We start from the raw sequence: 20,220 nt of genomic DNA, 5'->3' as shown, positions 1-20,220 counted from the left end.
GCTATTAAGGTGCAAGTGACGCATTCATCCACTGAAAGCCATAAGTGGATCGTATAAACCCAGCTGAAATATGTACAATGAAATAATTTGGACTGACTCTTGAGGTAAGTATTTAGTGGAGGGCTGGAACCGCACCGACGTGCCCCATCCAAGATAAGAGGGTATTGAAATGCTGCAAGTTTTAAGCCCACCATGGTGCATAGAATTCCAACAGCACGGTGTCTTTGTCTGCAATAAAGGTATCAAAGTTTGCATCATTCAGAACTAAAACACCATTTTCTTCTTTAACTTCAGAGTCATCATCATCGTCGTCATCATCCTCATCATCGTCGTCGTCGTCATCATCCTCGGCATCCTCTTTCGTAACAGATTCTAGAAAAGTGGAAAAAACAATACAGGTTAGGTTGTTTCAAATTTAGTGATAATTTTTAATCTGACAGTGTAGCTTTATTTAAAAAAAAAAAGTTAAAAAAAACAAACAAACAAACAAACAAACAAACAAACAAACAAACAAACAAACAAACAAACAAACAAACAAACAAACAAACAAACCACCCTTCAGAATGTGGTCAGAGTGTAACCAATGCTCCTAGGACTGCTTCAGTTTGAAGAGAGCCTGAAACAATAGTTCTGAAGTGTGCAGTGTCCCATGCATTTCAATGGATGATAATTCAGATGCCAGTGAGGATGACACTTTAAAATGTCAACACAACTGTTTCACTGTCCAAAAGATATAAAAAGAGCAAAGAAAATACCTTGGGAAATGATGATGTAAATATTCATAAAGTGTGGGGCATTCCTCCTTGGAGGGGGAGGACACAAAGAACTAGCCACATAGGAAGATGTATTAAAGAGTTGTATCTTAATTTATATCACATGGCAAGCTTGCAGTGGGTGAGTGTGCAATCGTTTTCCTTCCCCTCCCACAAAATACGGGAAACTCTGATTTCATATTTGCATTTGCTCACTGAAATTGGACTAGTCAGTTTCACTTTCTGGTTCTCAGTGCAGAAGACTGTTTAATTCCCAACAAAAGTTGCATTACATTAAAAAAACTTGGTATTTTTAATCTAGATACAACAGTATAAAAGACTTTCTATGTGTTGCATCCATTATGGCCTTGTTCCTGCACTGGGACCTCTAGTGCAAACTCCTGCACCCATGTGGAGTTCCCTTAGACGTCCTTGATGTTGTAACATTCTGTGTGATAATATAGACAAATATGAATAAAGAACAACTTTGGTTGGGGGCTTGAATTACCTGACAGTGTTTAACAAGGGGAAGAGAGAAAGAGACTAAGGTCGCCACTCTGGCTATATACTGAAACTAAGGATTTTGTATGGATTTACACAGAGGTAACTAAGGGTAGAATTTGACCAAGTTGCCAGCTTCAGGATAAATGGGCAATGTACCAACTACAACATTATAGCATCCGTCATTTTACTACAGATACATTCACTCTTAAAATAGCACCCTGAACAAACAGTAGTGTTTCCCCCTTGTTTAAATATTATGTTTTAGGTGGCAACTATGATTTAAGCTGTAGAATTTACTAAATAGCCCTCCCATCTACAACAGACATGGGGAAGAGGGGGAGGGAAGCAGCCACACAGTGCTGGGTGAAGGTTAATCTACACATACGAAAGCTAGAACATTAAGATTGGGCCTTATTGAAGAACTTTAAGGGACTTCATTTCATAGAACAAGCACTAACAAAGCCAAAACCCTTAGTAACTGCAGAAGAAAGTGTTGCCAGTACAGAGCCCCCATTATTAAAAAGATTAATAATTTCCTCACCCATGTAATAGTGAATGTTCTACCAGCTTGTGAACAAGCAGATCAGCATGTAGTAAGACAAGAAACAAAAAGTAAGTGCCTAACCTAACTCAGCTGAGAAATTGTTCTGACTGCATCTTTCTAGAGTTTGTGCATCCAGGATTAAAGGACTACACGATGGCTAATAGGCAAGGGAGCAGGAATAATAATGGGCTAAATTCTTTTCTTAGCTATGCTGGTGTAAATCCACTGATATCAAATGAATTACCGTGGAGTTACTTGGATTTTCACCAGTGTCACTGAAAGCAGAACTGGACCAGAGAGCAGTAGATTCTAGGGCCACAGCAGGTAAGTTTTGTTCTATTAGGAGAAACTAATTGAGAAGCCACGCTTCCCTGCAGTAAATCTATTTTTAAAAAGGAGCATGATAAAGAAAAATCCCCCCTCCACGCCCAAAGCAGTTTGTGTTCCAGGTGGATGTGTGTTGTTTTAATGAGAATTCAGCTTTAAATGATATTGGATACCACAGCTTCTGATGAAATGAGAGCTTGCAGGAGTCAGAAGACTTCCAGAAGTTATTTATTTAACATACAGTAACACATCTGGATGCAGATGAAGTTTCTTTAATCAACATTTACTATTGTTTCATCAGCTCTCAAGTGGCAACTGCAAACACTCATTTAAAATTGGATAATGTACTTGAAAATGTATGTTATTACTTTATTTTCAAAGCATTTCTATACACAGATCCCAAAGCACTTAAACATGAAAAGAAATCTCAAAGCATTCCTGAGAGTTAGAAAGTATTATGTCCATTTTATAGATGGGGAAACAGAAGAGCAAAGGACTGGATTTTCAGAGCTGCTTAGCACCCAAAGTTTCCAGTAAAGTAAACAGAAGCTACGAATGAGCAACAAGCTAAAAAAATCAGGTCCTAAGAAACTGCTACACAGAGGTGCTCTGCTCCCAGAACTCCTGTTGACTGTAACTGGAGTTTTTTGTTCCCACCCCCACGAAGTCAAGATGCATTTTATTTACATAGTCAGCCACAATCCACTAATGGGAATACACAGATCTTACAAGGTTGGAACTACCTGCACAGAATGGATTACATATGCAAAAATAAAAATGTCAAGACCACAGTAACAGTACTTACCCCATCCTCCCCATGTGATCACTGCCTCTGTCATTTCCCACCCCCATCCAGTTGTATTAAGGGACACACATGGGAAGTCACAGGTGCAGGTTTGTTTTTTTTTTAAGTTTTTTTTTTTAAATCATCACGAATGAAAACCCTCCTCACGACCAGTCTCATGATAGAATGCAGGTACTCATCACTTCTTGAAGCAAGTCACTTGAGACTTGATTCTCAGGTCAAAATGGAATTCTATGGCGGAAGTGGGAATTCTATTGAGGCCGCCTAGCCCTGTGACTAACCACCAGACTCCCTCTGTGTACTATTACTTGCTTACATCCACGCACCCTGCCAGCCAGCTACCCTGTAGGTTGCAAATTCAAGCATTCAGAGTTAAGTGTCAGAATTAATACTGCCTGCACCAAATGAACTTGCAAGACAACAGAAGTTTTTCAGGAGTAAGAACAAAAAGAGTCCAGGCCTAGTTCTACTGATCTATTAAATGGTAGCCTAATTTTATTGCAGCTTCTGTAATTACCTCAGTATCCATAAAATGCTTCATAGCTTTCTACAGAAGTACTCCTTGACAGGCCACACAGATCATTCTACACTGCTGACAGTAATATTACACTACTCCACTCCCTTGCCCTCTTTTCTTCACTCTCAGAAACACAAAAAGCATTATCAAGATGGATACCCCCCCAATATTTTTTAAAATTTTGCTATTTAAATTATAGTAAGTTTTTATTTTTTAAAATAAGCCTGTTTAAAATGAAATCTGAACTTAATATAAAATATCTTCTTAAGGCCTAAACTTCTCTCTCAAAATATTTAAATAAAAATAAATATGCTGAATCCATGAGCTTCTATAAAAATTTTGGAGTTAAAGGCTGCTTTTCTATATAAAGAATCAGGAGACAAAGAACTAACTTTTGAGGTTAGGCTTTATAAATATGGCACAATAGGTCAGCCTAAGTAACTTAAGTCTCTTAAAATTGACAGTCTCCTAAGTGAGTAGAAATTTATATTCCAGTTACTTTCACGTAGGCATATTTGAAAATTTTCCCATACTGACCTAAATAGTCAATTTAATTCACTGACTACAATTAATTTCTCATCTTAATAAATCATTTAGTTGTAAATGTGAAACATGTTTTGATAAGAGAAATTTATAGATTTAAAATGTTTAGTGTAGTTTTGTTTAATAAAAATAAAGCTTATATACTGTTTTGTGTGTATAATTAAACTGCAGTTACCATCCCACTGCAGCTGGACACAAATCAAGAGAAAATTATCCAGTACATAAGCAATATATCATTCACCCTCTAATACTAAAATGTACAATGAATAAGAATCTCAAAATAAAGCCATATAATTGCTTAAGTTAGCCTACCCTCTGAGGTAGCAAAAAGATGTACCAAATCTAGTGTAAAGGCTCTATTTAGTTGTAATCAAACGTTTTTAATGGCTATATGTCAATAAAAATGCACCTTTCTTTATAAAATAAAGTACAAAAGGAAAAATTGATTTAAAAAAAATCAGATTTAAATCAATCCACCACTTGCAATTCCAAAATGCAGACTTATAATGTGCTGGTGGTGGAGTTTACTCACTTTTACCTCTAGTTTAACTAGTGTCATTGCTTCTTCCGGTGACCTTGACTATATACCCTCTAGTCTGCTGTCAGTTTCAGAAGGGAAAGACCCGCAGGAGATGTGATGGAAAATGCACACTCCTTCCCCCAAACAGATGAAACTTTAAATTACAGATTTACATTTTTAAAAGTCAGGTGCCCTGACAGTAACAGAAATGAGGCCAGCCTGTTGAGTGACTATAGCTGAAATTGCAGAAGTAGCAAATAAATATTTGCATATAAAGACAGAGGTCTGTGTGGAAGGAAAAAGAGAAATAGCTGTAATCAAATTTAAGTCAATATTTTTTCTTTAAGCCTATTGCAAAAGAAACCGATGAGGCAGTTAAACAACAAATTTTGTTTAAAAATAAAACCTCACACAATCACACCAAGTGACCAGCAAATTCATCAAGTCATTATTGAGAGCTAAACTCCGCCCTCTGATAAATACGGGTAACTCCTGTTCACTTCAATCAATTAGAACTGAGCACACAGAGGACAGAATTTCAAGAAAACTAACTTGTTGCTTCAACCCTGTCACAGGTCTTAAGAAACAGAACATTCATCCCAAGTTCCGGGTGCATCTGGATGAGTTTCATGCATATTTGTGGCTGGAAACGTGCATAAGTAAGGTGGATCACATATGACAATAAATGCTTAATGATAAATATACATATATCAGAAGTAGGACCTATTCAGTGTTTTTGTTTCTTTGTTAGATATGATCCCACACCAAAACCCTGGTTTCAAGTACTAATCATTTTTGGATCTAGATCCAAATTTCACAGCTGGCTCCATCTCTAAGATCCTGAATCTGAACCAGTCTCCTTCAGACTCTTGAGGCAGTTCAGGCTTGGATCCAAATCTGAACTTTGGAGCTTGGGCCCATCTCCAAAATAAACATGCACACACATAGGAAATGAGGGAAGGACACTCAATGTTAGAAGACAGACACAAATACCTCCCCGAAATTTATTCATCTTGGGAGGATTCTTTCAAACAGTTATAATATAGTATATAGCTCTTCCAGTTTAGACACTCATGTTAGATGTTTTCTATTGCTACGCAAAAAAAATCAAGGAGCTGATAACTTGTAATGATTACAGAGCCTGTGGCACCTTTAATAAAAACAGTCATTCACAATCTTTTCTGTACATGGGCTCCCTTTTCCATACTGGGATCCACCTGTTACTTTCCTCCCATTTAGTAACTTAGGGTGGTGCTTATGACTCTCAGACGGACGGTCACAACTCCCAGCCTCATAAATCCACCTGTAAGAATATTAATCCATGTGTCCCAATTGAAGCTCATGTCAGGAAATGACAGACCCAACTACCCCCCTTGTCCCCTGCAACTTCAACTATATTTAGTATTCTTCTTCACTTCTTATACAACTTATTTAATGTATGGAAACATTACCTAACTGTTGTATCCCCACACAAGTATCAGCATTTCAATGGTGAAAGTTGTGGTTTTAAATATGTCCCTTATTGACCTCACATGGGTTTTGTGAGACTTGGTCCACAGATGAAGGGTATTATGGGTATGCAATGGACTACTATTAAACTATTGCACATCAGAGGAAATAAGCCCCCAGTTTACATATAAGAGTCTTTGATCTTGGCAGTATGGTACTGTACTCTGTGCACCAGTCTTTTGCAGACTGAGGGTGAAATCCTGGTGAAGCTATCACTACTTCAATGAGGCCAGGATGTCACCCTGAGACGTGGTTGTGAGCAAACATTCTACAGGTAGTAGGGAAATAACATACTAGGATGGCTGTATTCTGAAAGCTGACCGTATCAAGTGTTCAGGTGTGCAGCCAAGCAGCATGAATAGGGAAATAAAGAATCTTCCTAAAGAAGAGGAAGGTGTCTCCTCATCACTGTTCGAAATAAAAAGTGAGAGAGTAGAATATACCCTCCCCCAGTAGAGTTCTCCTGTCTTCCCACAGCAAAGCTGGAGAACTCTAATAATTGTATTGCCTGCAAGACTCTGATGCAGATGAGTAATTTGACACACAAGTACTTTCATTAAGATCATGGGGACTATTCATCTAAACAGGTATTTGCAGGACTGGGATCCAAGTGATTATCTCACAATCTACTGCCTCACGTTTTGGAGGACAAACAAGGAGAGCATGTGTGTGAATAAGATTTCTAAAAATAGTGAAACACCTTTCCACATCCTATCCTCAGTCCAATCTAGACTATAAATTATTTCTAATGCAAAGCAGCTTTGTCTCATCTAATTTTGGAAGTGAGGAAACATGCATGGATGACACTGACACATGGAAGATTCAAGAAAAAACAAACATGCAAAAGAATATTAATTTTGAAAACAGAGCCACCTCAGAACATACAGCTTAAGATATCCTCAATATTCCATGTGTTCTTTATGATTTTGAAGCACTTATTATTTTTTAATATGAAGAGAGACAGTAAATATTGATGATGCTAGCTCTTCATTTTACACTTTGCAAGAGGAGATAGGACCAAAGAGCTGCAGATCAAAATAATCATAGCCTAGGACAAGCAGAAGCCCCATAAGAACATTAAAACCCTGAAGAAAGCAACTGGCAGAGTTAGCAAACTGTGATGGATTTTTATGAAATCGAATTAGGGTTTGAGGTCTGTCATTATATATAGCCCAAGAAAAGGTTGGGGGGGGGGGGGGGGGAAGATCCACAGAGTTTGTTCCACACAACTTCATGAAATTATTTCTTTTCTACGTCCTATAAGAGCTCTCTCTTTTTAAGACGGCAGTTTCTTAAGTTGGAAGGTAAATAATATTTAAGATAACTTGCCCTACGCTAACCACCATTACTACTTATTGATTAGAGAGTTAGATTCATTTCAAGTTCACCTTTGGAAAATGAATATACTTGTTTAGGAGAGTACAATTTCATCACCACCATTTTATTTTAGTAGCAGTTACACATTCAGAGGTGAGCAATTCTTCAAAAATAAAGTTATTTCAAATATAGTTATTTTGTGGCATTATTCAGTCAAAGTTAACATGAAAGTTTCAATTTGGAGTTGTTTTCCAGGTCATTTATCTACTTCATAAGTAGAAGTGCAATAGTAAGTTCTAGTTATATTACCATAAAATTGTATTTTTCAATCTTATTTTTTCCTCTACCAAAATAAGATTAAGATATTTTATAACTTTAGGCTTATTTAGGATCGTTCCTTCAGGACCCAATCTGATAAACACATTTTACTCACAAATGTGTTTGTCCTACAAGTGAAATTCACCCCCTCACAGAGTATTAACCTCCAGTGTCATCCCCCACTTAAATTCTCAGGCCCTCAGCCTACAACTGACTGTGCATAGACACACCTCTTGTACGGCCATTAAAATCAACATGTAGTAATACACCCATGTGTATTCAGTTGTGGGATTGGGACTTCAGTAAGTGCATGCATAGGCCTCATGTTGACCCTTTGCACTGAGATTAATTTCTCCTTTAGAATATCTAATCTTATAATAGAGTTTACACTTTCAGTGTGAGTGACCCAAAGCAATGATTTATAGAATACATAGCTATAAAGAAAGAATAAATAAACATACACGATTTGCACAAAAAGAGAGCACTCATCTTTGAGTTTCTGCAATGCAAATAAGAACAGGGCATAAGCTAGTTGGTCAAAAGCAAGAAATGAGTTTCATAAATATTGTAAGGGAAGTAGACGTTTTGTCTAATCAGCAGAAACAATAGTCTTTAGATAATCGGACAAGCATTTCCTCTTAATTTAGAGGTTTTGGGATTGTGCCTGCAACCTATTTTTCCAGATTTTGGTTTTTTACATTTTAATTCTGGTGATCCACTAACTGCCTTTATTTTCTCAGCTCTTTCCCTCTATTTGCTATTGTTGTTTAACATTTTACTTTTCACACATCCTCTACTTCTTTTCACTACTTACTGACCAGCCCTGGCTTTCCCTCCACCAGTTTTAATCTAATCCTCCTAACTGAACAAGGGACCTCAATCTGTAATAGTATCTTTCAGCCTACACTAGATTCATTCGTTCTCTTTTTACTAAACCCACCTCTCTCCAATTTTACGAGTCCACATTCTTGCACAAAATCATTTCCTTTGCAGACCTTAGATAGATCAGCTCTCAGCCAACATAGAAGAACTAGTCACACACTTACCTCCACCTTGTTCTTCTTGGCATCTGGCTAATATAGCAAGCTGAGCAAGCCCCAGGAGAAGCACTAGCAGGCAGACTTTACTGACGTTCATCCTTGTGTGCACTAGTAACACCCTACAGATTGCAACTGGCTTGCTTCTCTCCTCGAATGCCTTTTCTTCCTTCCGTCTCTCCCTCTGGCTCTAGACAGGACCCGAGCAGCCTGCAGGAAGTGCTCCTCTCTGATTGGCTCGGTCGGGGTGCTAGACAGAAGCCTGGTTGATTTGACTAGCCAATCAGCACAGCTCCCCCCCAGCTGTGCTACAGTGACGCGATGCCAGCGTGTGTACGGCAGAGCTCCTTCGATTGGGGCGCTCGGTAGTTCTGACCGCTCTCAAGTCCCCCCCCCCGCCCGCTAATACACCCTCCGCGCGCTCGCATTGGACATGCCGGCACCTGGGACCCCCGGCGCACAGGTTCACTGCCTGCTTCGCTACCCACAGCGCGGGTGCTGGCGGGGGGGGGGCTGGGTCTAGCTCTGAGGTGGCTCTCTCCGATTGGCTGCCTGGAGAACCACCAATCACCAGCTGCCACTAGTTTCTGCAGCGAGAGTCCTGGAGGGGAGGAGAACAAAGCGGGGGGGGGGGGGCGCAGAGGGGAAGGGGGCGTGGCTCTTCGCCGAGAGGCCACTTCTCGCTTTGGGATAGGTGGGCAGCTCAGAGCGAGGGGCGGGGCCAAGCCGGCTCGGCTGCAAAGGCTGGGGAATGAGTCAGGGGTGGAGAAAGTCCGGGCGCGTGGTCCACGTGGGGCTTCGCTGCCAGAGCGAGGCAGGGCAGCAGCGGGCGGTTGATGTGCGGCGGGGTTAGGGCGGGCGGCAGCGCTGCGCGTGGCGCGGCACAGCTCAGGGCGGGGCCGCGTTGTTGCACTAGGCCCCTTTGGGGGCTCCCGGGCTGCGCAGCCGGCCCGCTCCCCCGGCACGTGCTCGCCCGCTGCTCGCGCTAGACCTGACTTTGACAAGCGCGCGCCCAGCGCCGTGTGCGCTCCTCGCGAGGGTGGGGGGGCAGGGAGAGGACCCACCACCCGCCGCAACACAATGGGGGGGCGGGGGCTGCCCCAGTGCGCGGAGCTACGGGGGGGGGGGGGGCGGGCTGCGCTCTGGGGTTTGGCTGCTGGCCTGCAGCTGAATTATTTTCGCCGTAGAAAAATCTGTTTTCCAAATCCCTCCCTCTGCCCTGCCGCCGACCTCTGCCCCCCAGCGCACACGGGGAAAGGAAGGCGCGGCTGGAGCAAGGAGAGAAGAGCCCTCTTTGTTGCTAGGGGGTGTCCTCTGGCCGCGCTAGGCAGGCTCCGGTCTGACCAGATAGTTTTGTAAAAAGTAAAATACACGCAGGGGGTGACTTTAAAAAAAAAAAATTTGCTTCACTTTAACTTTCCTAGGGAAACAAGGAGCTGAGAATGGGAGGGATACCGCAGATAAAGGGCCTGGGGTTATGCTTCTCTTCTCCCCGTGCACCAATCTGGAAAAGTAAATGTTCAAACCAAACTTGGTCACTTACTGCTCTCTGACCTGAAACAGAGACGGGAGCATAGAGATGAGGAGACTTTAGAGCTTGAACTCCCCCTTCCCAAATTGGTCCGAACTGATTATTAGAGGGCCCCACATCAACAAGGCGGTGTAAACGGGTAAAAAGCTGCGACCCCTGCCCTCCCCCCCCCTGTTTGTAATCTGATTCCAAGATGATAACTAGGGTAATGGTCCCAAAGCAACTCAAATGTATTTCAAACATTTAATAGCCACAATCTCTCCTCTGTTGCTCCTCTGAACAATTTGAGGAAGCATCGGAGGCTTATATGTAGACAGCAAATTAGAAAAGAGTTTGCAATATGATATGGTAATCAATATAAATAAAGTACATTTTGTAGTTTTCTGCTACTAACATACATAATGGGGCAGGGAGGCACTATGCTAGCTATTCTACTGAGAACAGATGTGTTAGAATACTGCATTCAATTAGGGCACCTCATTTCCAGAAAGATTTGACAAATTTGAATGAATTCAGAGAGAGCCACAACAGTTAGTGGAGGATTTAGGGACTGACTACTACAGACAGTTAATTTTCACTTAGCCAAACTCTACTTTTAAGCTGTAGAGTTCCTGAAGGTATAAAATAAAAAAGATAATTATTTAGGGTTGTACATGCTTGTAATTTGGAATAACTGGATGCAATGAAGAAAGGGAATTTTTAGATTTACTATCAGAGCGTTTCCTGATAGATTTACTTGTACTGTGGAATTGTTTCCCACTGTAATAGGTGGAAGTCTGATTTCCTAAGATGTTAAACATGGGATAAAATATTTAGGAATGTACAGTAGTGAGAAATCTTACATTGGCTGAGGGTTTGACTATAACTATTTTTAGGCTTTGATACCATGCTTATAAGTGTTGTATCAAAGTGATGGATTACAATAACTCTACAGCAATCTCTCCCGTCTCCTTTTCTGATATTTCCCTTAGGGATCAAGATATCTTGCTCGCCATCCTGTCCTTGATGGAGATTCTTCTCTTCTTAAAAGAGCTGAACTTATCTTTGAAAGCTATGTTGCTGGGGTGGGTTCAAAATGCACTTTGACAGGCCTTGCTTCTTCCATTTACATGTGTATTAAATGGAAGTTCTCTTGATTTAAAGCAACTTTGGTTAGAGCTGTCATCAGATAAATGTTTAAACATGAGAATTTAGGACTAAACTTGAACAATATTGGAATTAACATGTTAAAAGACTTTTGATTTTAAGAACAATTTACAAAACAAAAGGGAAGAGATTGTCTTTATATAGGTGTTTTGCAGGCACACTTATAGATGAAATACATGGACCAGTTTAAAATTTGCCACTGATCTTCTCAAGTTATATCCTATAGGAATATATTCTGTAGAATATATATCCTGCAGCATTTTGTTTATGCTACTATTTTTTTAAATAAAGAGTGGATCGAGGTAGCGGTTCTCTAAATCTGACCAATTATAAAGGTAAATATTGTATTTAGCTGTGCAGTCTTTTGCACGTGTACAGTATTTTTTCACAAATTGTACCAGGGTTTTTACCATTCAGTCTTAGAGTGTGCACACACACTCCACTGATTTATGCTGGACTAACATGGTTGACCTAGGATAACTTTAATTTTCCCTTTTCCCCTTTATATGCAGCATTGCTGTGGGATTCTATTCAAAGCAGAAGCAGGTATCTAGCTCCTGCCTACAGTGGTTGTGAGGATGCAATTTTTGTAACTTTGCCACTGAGAAACATGGCAACATTCAGTGAAAATGCAATATAATTTTAGTCATAGTTTATGTACACTACCCCAAACAAAGAACTCACCTGAATACACAGCATAGCATGCTATACAATTGTGACCCTAGAGTACAACTCCAGCTGTGTATCAATTTTTTTTTCATCTACAATTAAAAACACAACTGTATAATTTATAGTAACAACTATCAAATTGGGATTTAGGAACATCAAATACAGGAAGGGAGATACCTAGCAGTCGGGACTTTGGGGTTCTATTACCAGCTGGGCCACTGACTTTCTCTTGTTGTTTTGGACAGATCATGCAAACTTTCTGTGCCTCAGTTTCACAATCTGTAAAATGAGGATAATAACTATCTCATGATTTGTTAAGTTTTTATTCTGTGTTCCTTGGACAAAAAGGCAACATAAGAGTCTCTAATTCATTCAGTTTACAATATGTGCACCCTGACATAATCTTGTTGTAAAATGTGATCTTGGTGAGAGCCATGAAGCCCTTCCAATCAGGGCAAGACACTCTATTGGTTCCTGTGCCTTCTCCCTTTTTGATTACTGTACTGGCAGCTTGTTCTGTTGACTAGTTAGCCGTCTTGGTCTTAGTGAAGTAGATTCTCAATAACACATTGACAGTACTTGGAGTGGGATTGGATACAAAGTGTTCTGAATAAGGAGAACATTTGGGATACATGAAGGCCCTTTACATTCAAGAGGTCAAAATGTGTTTTGCTGCCAATTTTTTTTGGCAACAGGAACATGCCACTACTCAATCACTGGTGACTAGAGGCAACAGATATACTTGTAATCACAGTTAGATAAAATGCTATTAGTCAGATTACAAGACTGTGAGCAAGTATATAGCTGGTCACATTTAGCTTGCAGTACATGTAAACAGATGTTGCTGCCCATGGAAGCCCATCATTCCCCTATATCAAAGCAGTGTATTAGTATGTGTAGGTGATGAAAGGAGTTTCTGGGTTCAAAACTGTAGAGTGTAAATACTGAAATAGGAGCCATTTCTAAACTGGTGTGTGCAGCACTGCAGAAGGAACCCAGCTAATTGTTGTTATCCTTGGTTAACCCAAAAATTAGGCTATATTTCTAACAGACCATGTTCTCATGGCAATCGTATAATATTGTATTTCCTACAAACTTCACCTTTCAGAGAGATGACACATTGTGGGGTCAATAGCATGCCTTCCCAGTGCTTATGTTAGTCATCTTTAGGGTCAAAATCATGTGTGATGCACCTCCCCCCAAAAATAAACCTTTGCACAAGTAACATATACAAGTTTTAAATATGTTGGGTCTACATTCCCAATATTTACTTATAATTACATAACCTGCTTATGAAAACAGTAATCATGGGAAAAAATTGATGTTAAGCTTACTTCTGATAAATCACCACAAACAACTTGTGGCGCCACGTCTTGTCTCTTGAGGGCATAGATATTGGCGGAGAATCAACATTGTTTTAGACTCATGCCAAGGTCATGCCCCGTGTCATAACACCCTTGCTGTATGCTGCATCCATTCTTGTATGTCATGCTTACAACCTTTAGAATGGTGTAGTGCTTGCCTCTCCCTGTGTGCCTGTGTTGCTACAGACACTTGACCAAGACTGTCATCATATGCCTATTTGTCGAGAGATTAGGTAGTCTCACTAAGCCAAAGCGTTTGAGGGCCCATACATGTTTTCCATTTCTCCCTGTAGAATTGTGGATCCCCTGCATGCATCTCTGGTAATAGTAGACCTAGTTACAATTGGGGGGAAAGGGCTGGGTGATTGAGATTGTTCTGAAGCTCTGTCCATCTGCTGGAATTGAACCCACATGACAGGTGATCCAGCACGTTATGAAGAAAAACATGCTGAGAGAGTAATTAGGACTATGGGTCTTGTATATGAGCACTTGGTCTTCAGCTACATATAGTGTATACATTTACAGAACCCTCATCATGCTGGTGAACATGTGAGACTAAAGCACATATATGGTTAGCTAGTTTATTCATCAACTTGGATATTGCCACCCAAATTTTGTCATCAGTGGAAAAAAAAGGCAGTGTATCATGCCCACAGAGTGGCATCGCTCTGGAGACTAGTACATACTGGAACTTCTTTTCTATGGAAATGAAAGCATGGATGGAGAAGAGTACACTAGCTATGAAGCATCTGATCCCTGAGAGTTGAGGCTACATCCCTCCAAAAGTCCAAGGATGCTCAAGTACCTTCTGGCCTAGCTCCTGCTGTGCTTTAACAAACAGTTCATGGTGCTTGTAACTACTGCTAAAGAAGATGGCCAGTTCCTGAGCAATTGCGAAGACTTCCTGACACTGGGTGATGCTGAAACCTGTGTCTGCAATGACAAGATTAAGCCTGTGAGCATGGCAGTGCACATAAATGGCATGTGTAATCCTTTCCTGAATTCGAGCTTGTACTCCATCATTGCACTGGGCAACAATGTAATTAATATCAGGCTTCAACTGCTGTAGTTCTTCAATGATAATTTTTAAAGAAATTCAGCATTTAGATTTTCCATGAGGAAGCAGCCCCCAGAGCTCATTCACAAATGATTCATTTTCAAAGGTAACATAAAACAAGACACTTGTTTTTTTTCTTGATGCATCTTTAGTTTCATCAGCGAGGACAGAAAATACTTGGCTTTTCTGACCTCTTTAACAATGCTGTCTCTGGACTGCTGCAGCAGAATATATTAAATCATTCTGGTACCGGATTTTTCTCTATCAAATGGGAGGTCTTCCACCTTCAGTTGTAAAAGTTCAGTTTTAGGAAACCTGGTGATTGTAGCCGGGATAGCCTGTGTATTACTACAGCTGTGTCTGTTGTTCTTACCTCTGTGTCTGCAACATCAAGAGATGCTTGTAATGCCGTTCGGATGACAAGTTGTCCCTCAGTTATCAGAGCCTTGAACTGCTCTCGCCTGTCCTCTGGTTGGTTATTGATAAATTCATTAAACTTTCAGTAATAATTATCGTGGTCATATTTAGCAAGAAGTGCACTTCAATTTGCTACTCTGAACTGTAAGGTTGTGGATGAATAGACCTTTTGTCCAAATATATCAAAACTCTTCTGTTAACCCTATAACAGTTAATTAGGGTGTGTGGTCTTTTTCTGGACGCATCTATCAACGGCATACTATGAACGACAGGACAGATGGTCTTTTCTAAAACAAAACCGGGTCAATTTATTGGGTGACAAACAAATAAAAGCACGAGGGTCTGTACAAAGGGGATGAACCCCGGACCCAAGTACTACAACTTAACCCTGGGACAACCCCCGATAGTTTTAGGCACTAGATGTTATAGGCTCACGGTCTGTCTTCGCCTCTCCTGGTGTTGCTATTATGATCTGGTCTCATCTGCTTCGGCTCCAGGTCCGATGCTCGTCTTCTTCGGCTCCAGGTCCGATGGGGCCTACCCTTAGCAACCACAACAGATATATCCACACACTGCCACTGGAATGGACAGCAACTGTCACTGGGTGCTCTGGACTTATGTAGCTTTTGGCTGATGTTAAAGATCCAATCCTAGGGCTGGAAATTCCCGCCCTGGAAGGGTGTGCACACAGCACTACTCTCTGCACCCAGCACCCTTCAGTGGTGCACCCGGCACCACGACCTACTTAGCGGTGGCTTTTCCCGCCTTTACTGGTGTTGTCAGGCAGATTAAGGGACTTGGCTCTGTGCCAAGGATCTGCTAGTGACAGTGACCGCAGCTGGAGACAGAGACTCCATTTTGTTTAACCAAAAGTCCAGGCCACCTAACTTCAACTATATATATATAAATAGGGATACCTATGCCCCATACAACTATGTACATGATTGTTTTGGGATTATTTAGGCTTACACTTCCACTCCTTATCGTGTGGGGTGGATTTGTATTGGAGCTGTTTTCCTCATTGGTTTGCAGCCTCTACTACCAGATAATTGGATGGGGGATGGGAAAGAAGAACGTCCATGCTTTTGGCTGGCATATAGTACTTCCTATCTGCTCTCTTGCATTTTGGTGGGGTGATGGCTGGTGTTTGCCACATGACCTCTGCTTGTTCCATCAGAGTGTCATTTATTGGTAGAGCTATCTTGGAGGTGGATAATGTCTGGAGAATTTGTAATAGCTTGTGTCATAGGCACTGTTAACTCGCAGACTGGGATCTGCTATTAGTGTGTTTAGGAATTGACACAATTCTCGTTCGATAATGACAGAAAGGCTTTAATTGCTATACTTATAAACATATAAAATGAGCCCTCAAACCAAAAGTCCAGTATATTTTAGCTGTAAAAGCAATTATCCTCACCAATGCAGGCAAGAGGCGGTGATGATTTCTTTGCAGCTTCCCCTGAGAGCCTCGATCCATGGTCTCAGGAGACAGCTGGGCAAAATGGCAGGTCTTGTCAGTTTCTTGTCCAGAGTGACTCTTCACTCTTGAAGCTTGCTTGCCTTTTTTTTTAATTTCCATTGCTTCTCTTTTATATTCTTAAATTCAATGTTTTTCAAAGCATTTTGGTAATTTACATGAGTAAACACAGGAATTCCCGAAAACAATATAAGAGGGAAAGACCCATGTGTTTTACTTAGTCAAAAGGTGCTATCCACGTAGATTTGTTGTTTAGTTTCAGTGTTCCACCCTTCATACAAAGGGGTATTGGGGTTAAATTGAGCAATACCTAGGGTGGCATCCAGCCATGGGCTTTGATCATAAGATATTTTGAGAGATCTGGATCCATGGAGGTCTAGAATGCCTTGCATTTAACACATTTCTGTTTACTACATAGATGAGTTACTCCCAGAGGATAAGTTCATTTGGGAGGATGGTCCAGACAAGAGAGGCAATTAATAAGCAGTTATCTTAATGAAATACCAGACATACTTTGAGAATGGAAAGACAGCAGAGGTGTGTTGCAATGAGAAACAACCACCCCTTTTCAAAAGGGACTCCAGCCACCATTTCACATACTCTGCAACATGCAACTTATTAATTTTGGTAGCTTAATTTTATAAAGTAGGCCCAGCCTAGCTGAAATTTCATGGTCTACAGTCTCCTCACTCAGTCTCCCGCACCGACCGGCCTGACTGAAGCTGCTCTGGCTGTTGTAGTAGTGTGTGTGGGGGGGAGAAGGTTGGGGGGTGCCCTCCATCCTCTCATCTGATCTGACGATGAGCTGATCCCGAAACTGAAAGGCAGAAAAAATTTCAAAATGAGCCTATAAAGGCTCACCTCAAATGATCTAATCAGTTGGGTCCCACCATTTATCCCCCTCCCTCCCCCGGCTAAACTGCCAGTCTAGAATCCCTCAGTGTGAAACTCAGAAAAAGCTAGTAGCTTAGTAGCTACTACAACGAGGGGAGGGTGAAGTGGGAGGGAGTGTATCACTGGTGTAGGACTGTTGTAGGTAGGCAAGGCGGCGGTCACAATACATGATCAACTAATCATAGAATCATAGAGTTGGAAGGGACCTCAGGAGGTCATCTAGTCCAACCCCCTGCTCAAAGCAGGACTAACCTCAGCTAAATAATCCCAGTGAGGGTTTTGTCAAGCCACAGCTTAAAAACCTCTAAAGATGGAGATTCCACCACCTCGCTAGGTAACCCTTCCAATGCTTCACCACCCTCCTAGTGAAAAACTTTTTCCTAATGTCCAACCTAGACCTCCCCCACTGCAATTTGAGACCGTTGCTCCTTGTTCTGTCATCTGCCACCACTGAGAACAGCCTAGCTCCATCCTCCCTGGAACCCCGTTTCAGGTACTTAAAGGCTGCTATCAAATCTCCCCTCATTCTTCTCTTCTGCAGGCTAAACAAGCCTAGTTCCCTCAGCCTCTCTTCATAAGTCTTGTGCTCCAGCCCCTAATCATTTTTGTTGCCCTCTGCTGGACTCTCCACATCTGGACATGTCCACATGTGGACTGTCCACATCCTTTTTTTAGTAGGGGGCCCAAAACTGGACACAATACTCCAAATGCGGCCTCACCAATGCCAAATAGAGGGGAATAATCACTTCACGCGATCCGCTGGCAATGCTCCTACTAATGCAGCCCAATATGCTATTAGCCTTCTTGGCAAACAGGGCACACTGCTGGCTCAAGTTCAACTAGCAAGCAATAGCAGCTGATGATCTGAGCAGCCAAGCTGATCAAAGCAGCATGTGCCTGCTGCTGCCGCCATGCTTCCTGTCATGCACCCACCCTGCCCACAGTTGAGTCAAGTGACACACATGAGCCAGCAGTACTGGCAGCCAGCAATTAACATGGCTGATTTCGAACTTCGGGTTCCAGATGGAGCCGAACTGTGTTTGAACTGAGGAAAGCAGCAGACACACCCAAAAACACACCAAAAAAAAAAAAGTAGCTAGTGTGGCAATCTTTCAATGCCATTTGTTCCTTAGAAATGCATTCTGTTTCTTTTGCACTTCGAGCATAATATCTCATTTGCAAATCTTCAGACAGGGCATATATTAAGTATGGGCAAAGGCTATATAAAGGGGTCCTCTTTAAAAGTAGGGACTAGGAGTTGGTCAACCGCATTCCATGGCATGGCCCTTCATGGTTTTGTAATGAACAAAGACTTAGGGAAGAGCAGAGGCAGGAATTGGGAGAGACAAAGTGGTCTTGGGACCTGGTGAATAGCTAGTGTTTGGGGGAAAACCTTAGCTGTTGTCTCTTTAAGGGAGCCTTCTGGTGTAGGGTTGGGACAAGGCTCCCTTCTCTTCTAGCCAACCAGGATAAGCTCTGGGAAAAAAGGCACCAACAGGGGAAGAACTGAGCTACAAAAGAGCCAGCTAGGAGCTGGTTTAAGGCTACAACAGGAAATTAGCAAACAGACAGAGGCAGATTAAGATTTATTGGCGTCCTGGTCACAAAGAACAGTTGGGCCTCCTACAGCCCATTAAAACACAAATGTATCAAAATGCATTAATACAAAGGCTGCATTCAGTGTTTACACACTGCATTAGTAATAAAGCAAATCATATCCCAGTTCATTATGCCTAAATGAACTGCTCAATTTTTCCACATAGAAAATTAATATGGCTTTGGAAATTGGCTTAGAGGCATGCAATACATGTAAAATAATTTGAAATGGAGTAACTTTAAAGTTTGAGTTACCTTGTAGACTTTTATTTACAAACTATTAACAACTGGGGATATTGTCCCTGTTATTATAGTAGCAGTGAAACAAGAACAAAACAAAAAAAATTTACATTGTTCACTGTGGTAAACTACAAGAAAAACATATAGGTCTCATCAATATGTAACCCTTCTGCCAGACCAAGTTGGCAGCAGCAAGGGCCGGGTTCTATATCTAGGGGTCCCTTTCAATGATACAACACCAAACTGGCTCGAGCCCCCACCCAGTCACCTGGGAAATTACACACTATCCCCTGGGCGCCCTCTCGCAAGCACAGAGTCTGAGTGTAGAAAGAAACCTTTTAATAGCAAAACAGAGATAACACCGCACTGGTTTGGGAAACAGTGCGAACAGAGTTCATGAACTCAATGAGCCCAAACCCATCCCAGAGTACAGGGCGTGTCCTTCGCCTCTCCCTTCTTTCTTGCCCCTGTACTGACCGTTGTAGTTGCAATATCCACCTCTCAGGTGTGACTCTGCCCTGTCGGCTGCAACGGTCCAACACAGGCCTGTCCAGGCCCCCACTGCCGCTGTCTCCTATCGCCTGTGGGCCTCACTGAGTCCCCCACCGCTGGCAACGACCATGCCGATCTCCCACCGACTGCTGGCTGGGCTGGCACCGACTGTGCCCGGCCCCTCCGCCAACTGCCTTGGGCTGGCACCGACTGTGCCCGGCCCCTCCGCCGACTGCCCTGGGCTGGCACCGACTGTGCTAGCCTCCCACCAGAGTTGCCTGTTGCCCACTCAGCTCTGTTAGTGGTCAGGCAAAGTTCAGCTCTTAGTGATTTCAGCTCCTAATGATTTCAGCTCATAGGTAAACCTTCTACTGTCATACAGGAAATGTCCCTGCTGTCAAGAGACAAGACTCCAAGATGAGTCATTAAGTCTACCTTTTAACGATGGGAGGTGAGAGTCACTCCCTGCCTGGGTCAGCCCTTTCACTTGGCCCCCTGCCATCCCAATAGAAGACTCCTCCACCTCCCCCTTTTTCAGGCTGGAACATCGGCCTGCCACCCTTGGGGAGCTCTGTTTAGTTTAGGGTGAAGTGTTCTATCATAACAGACTAAGCACAGTTTTGCTGACATCTGTTCATGCAATT

The 20,220-nt window shown here is 42.0% G+C and overlaps 1 protein-coding gene across 1 annotated transcript; it reads right to left on the bottom strand.

The window, feature by feature from the left end:
- Positions 1–133: 133 nt before the first annotated feature.
- Positions 134–9,070, bottom strand: LOC137149867 (protein disulfide-isomerase A4-like). The gene is made up of 2 exons (XM_067543484.1): positions 8,703–9,070; positions 134–372 (listed from the first exon to the last, which is right to left on the bottom strand). Exons 1-2 carry the CDS (start codon positions 8,791–8,793, stop codon positions 182–184), a joined length of 282 nt encoding a protein of 93 aa, XP_067399585.1. The 5' UTR covers positions 8,794–9,070; the 3' UTR covers positions 134–181.
- Positions 9,071–20,220: the final 11,150 nt, after the last annotated feature.

This window comes from Emydura macquarii, unplaced genomic scaffold (genome assembly GCF_026122565.2).
Source record: "Emydura macquarii macquarii isolate MOO-44397 ecotype Brisbane River unplaced genomic scaffold, CSIRO-AGI_Emac_v2 contig_889, whole genome shotgun sequence".
NCBI classification, from domain to species: domain Eukaryota; kingdom Metazoa; phylum Chordata; order Testudines; family Chelidae; genus Emydura; species Emydura macquarii.
This window is presented reverse-complemented; position numbering and strand designations above follow the sequence as displayed.

What these genes read in the sequence shown, in the direction of transcription:
- LOC137149867 (XM_067543484.1), bottom strand. Translation starts at nt 8,793, where the DNA reads ATGAACGTCAGTAAAGTCTGCCTGCTAGTGCTTCTCCTGGGGCTTGCT. An exon ending in CCAAGAAGAACAAGGTGGAG is followed by an intron (nt 373 to 8,702) that starts GTAAGTGTGTGA and finishes CCACTTTTCTAG; the next exon opens with AATCTGTTACGAAAGAGGAT.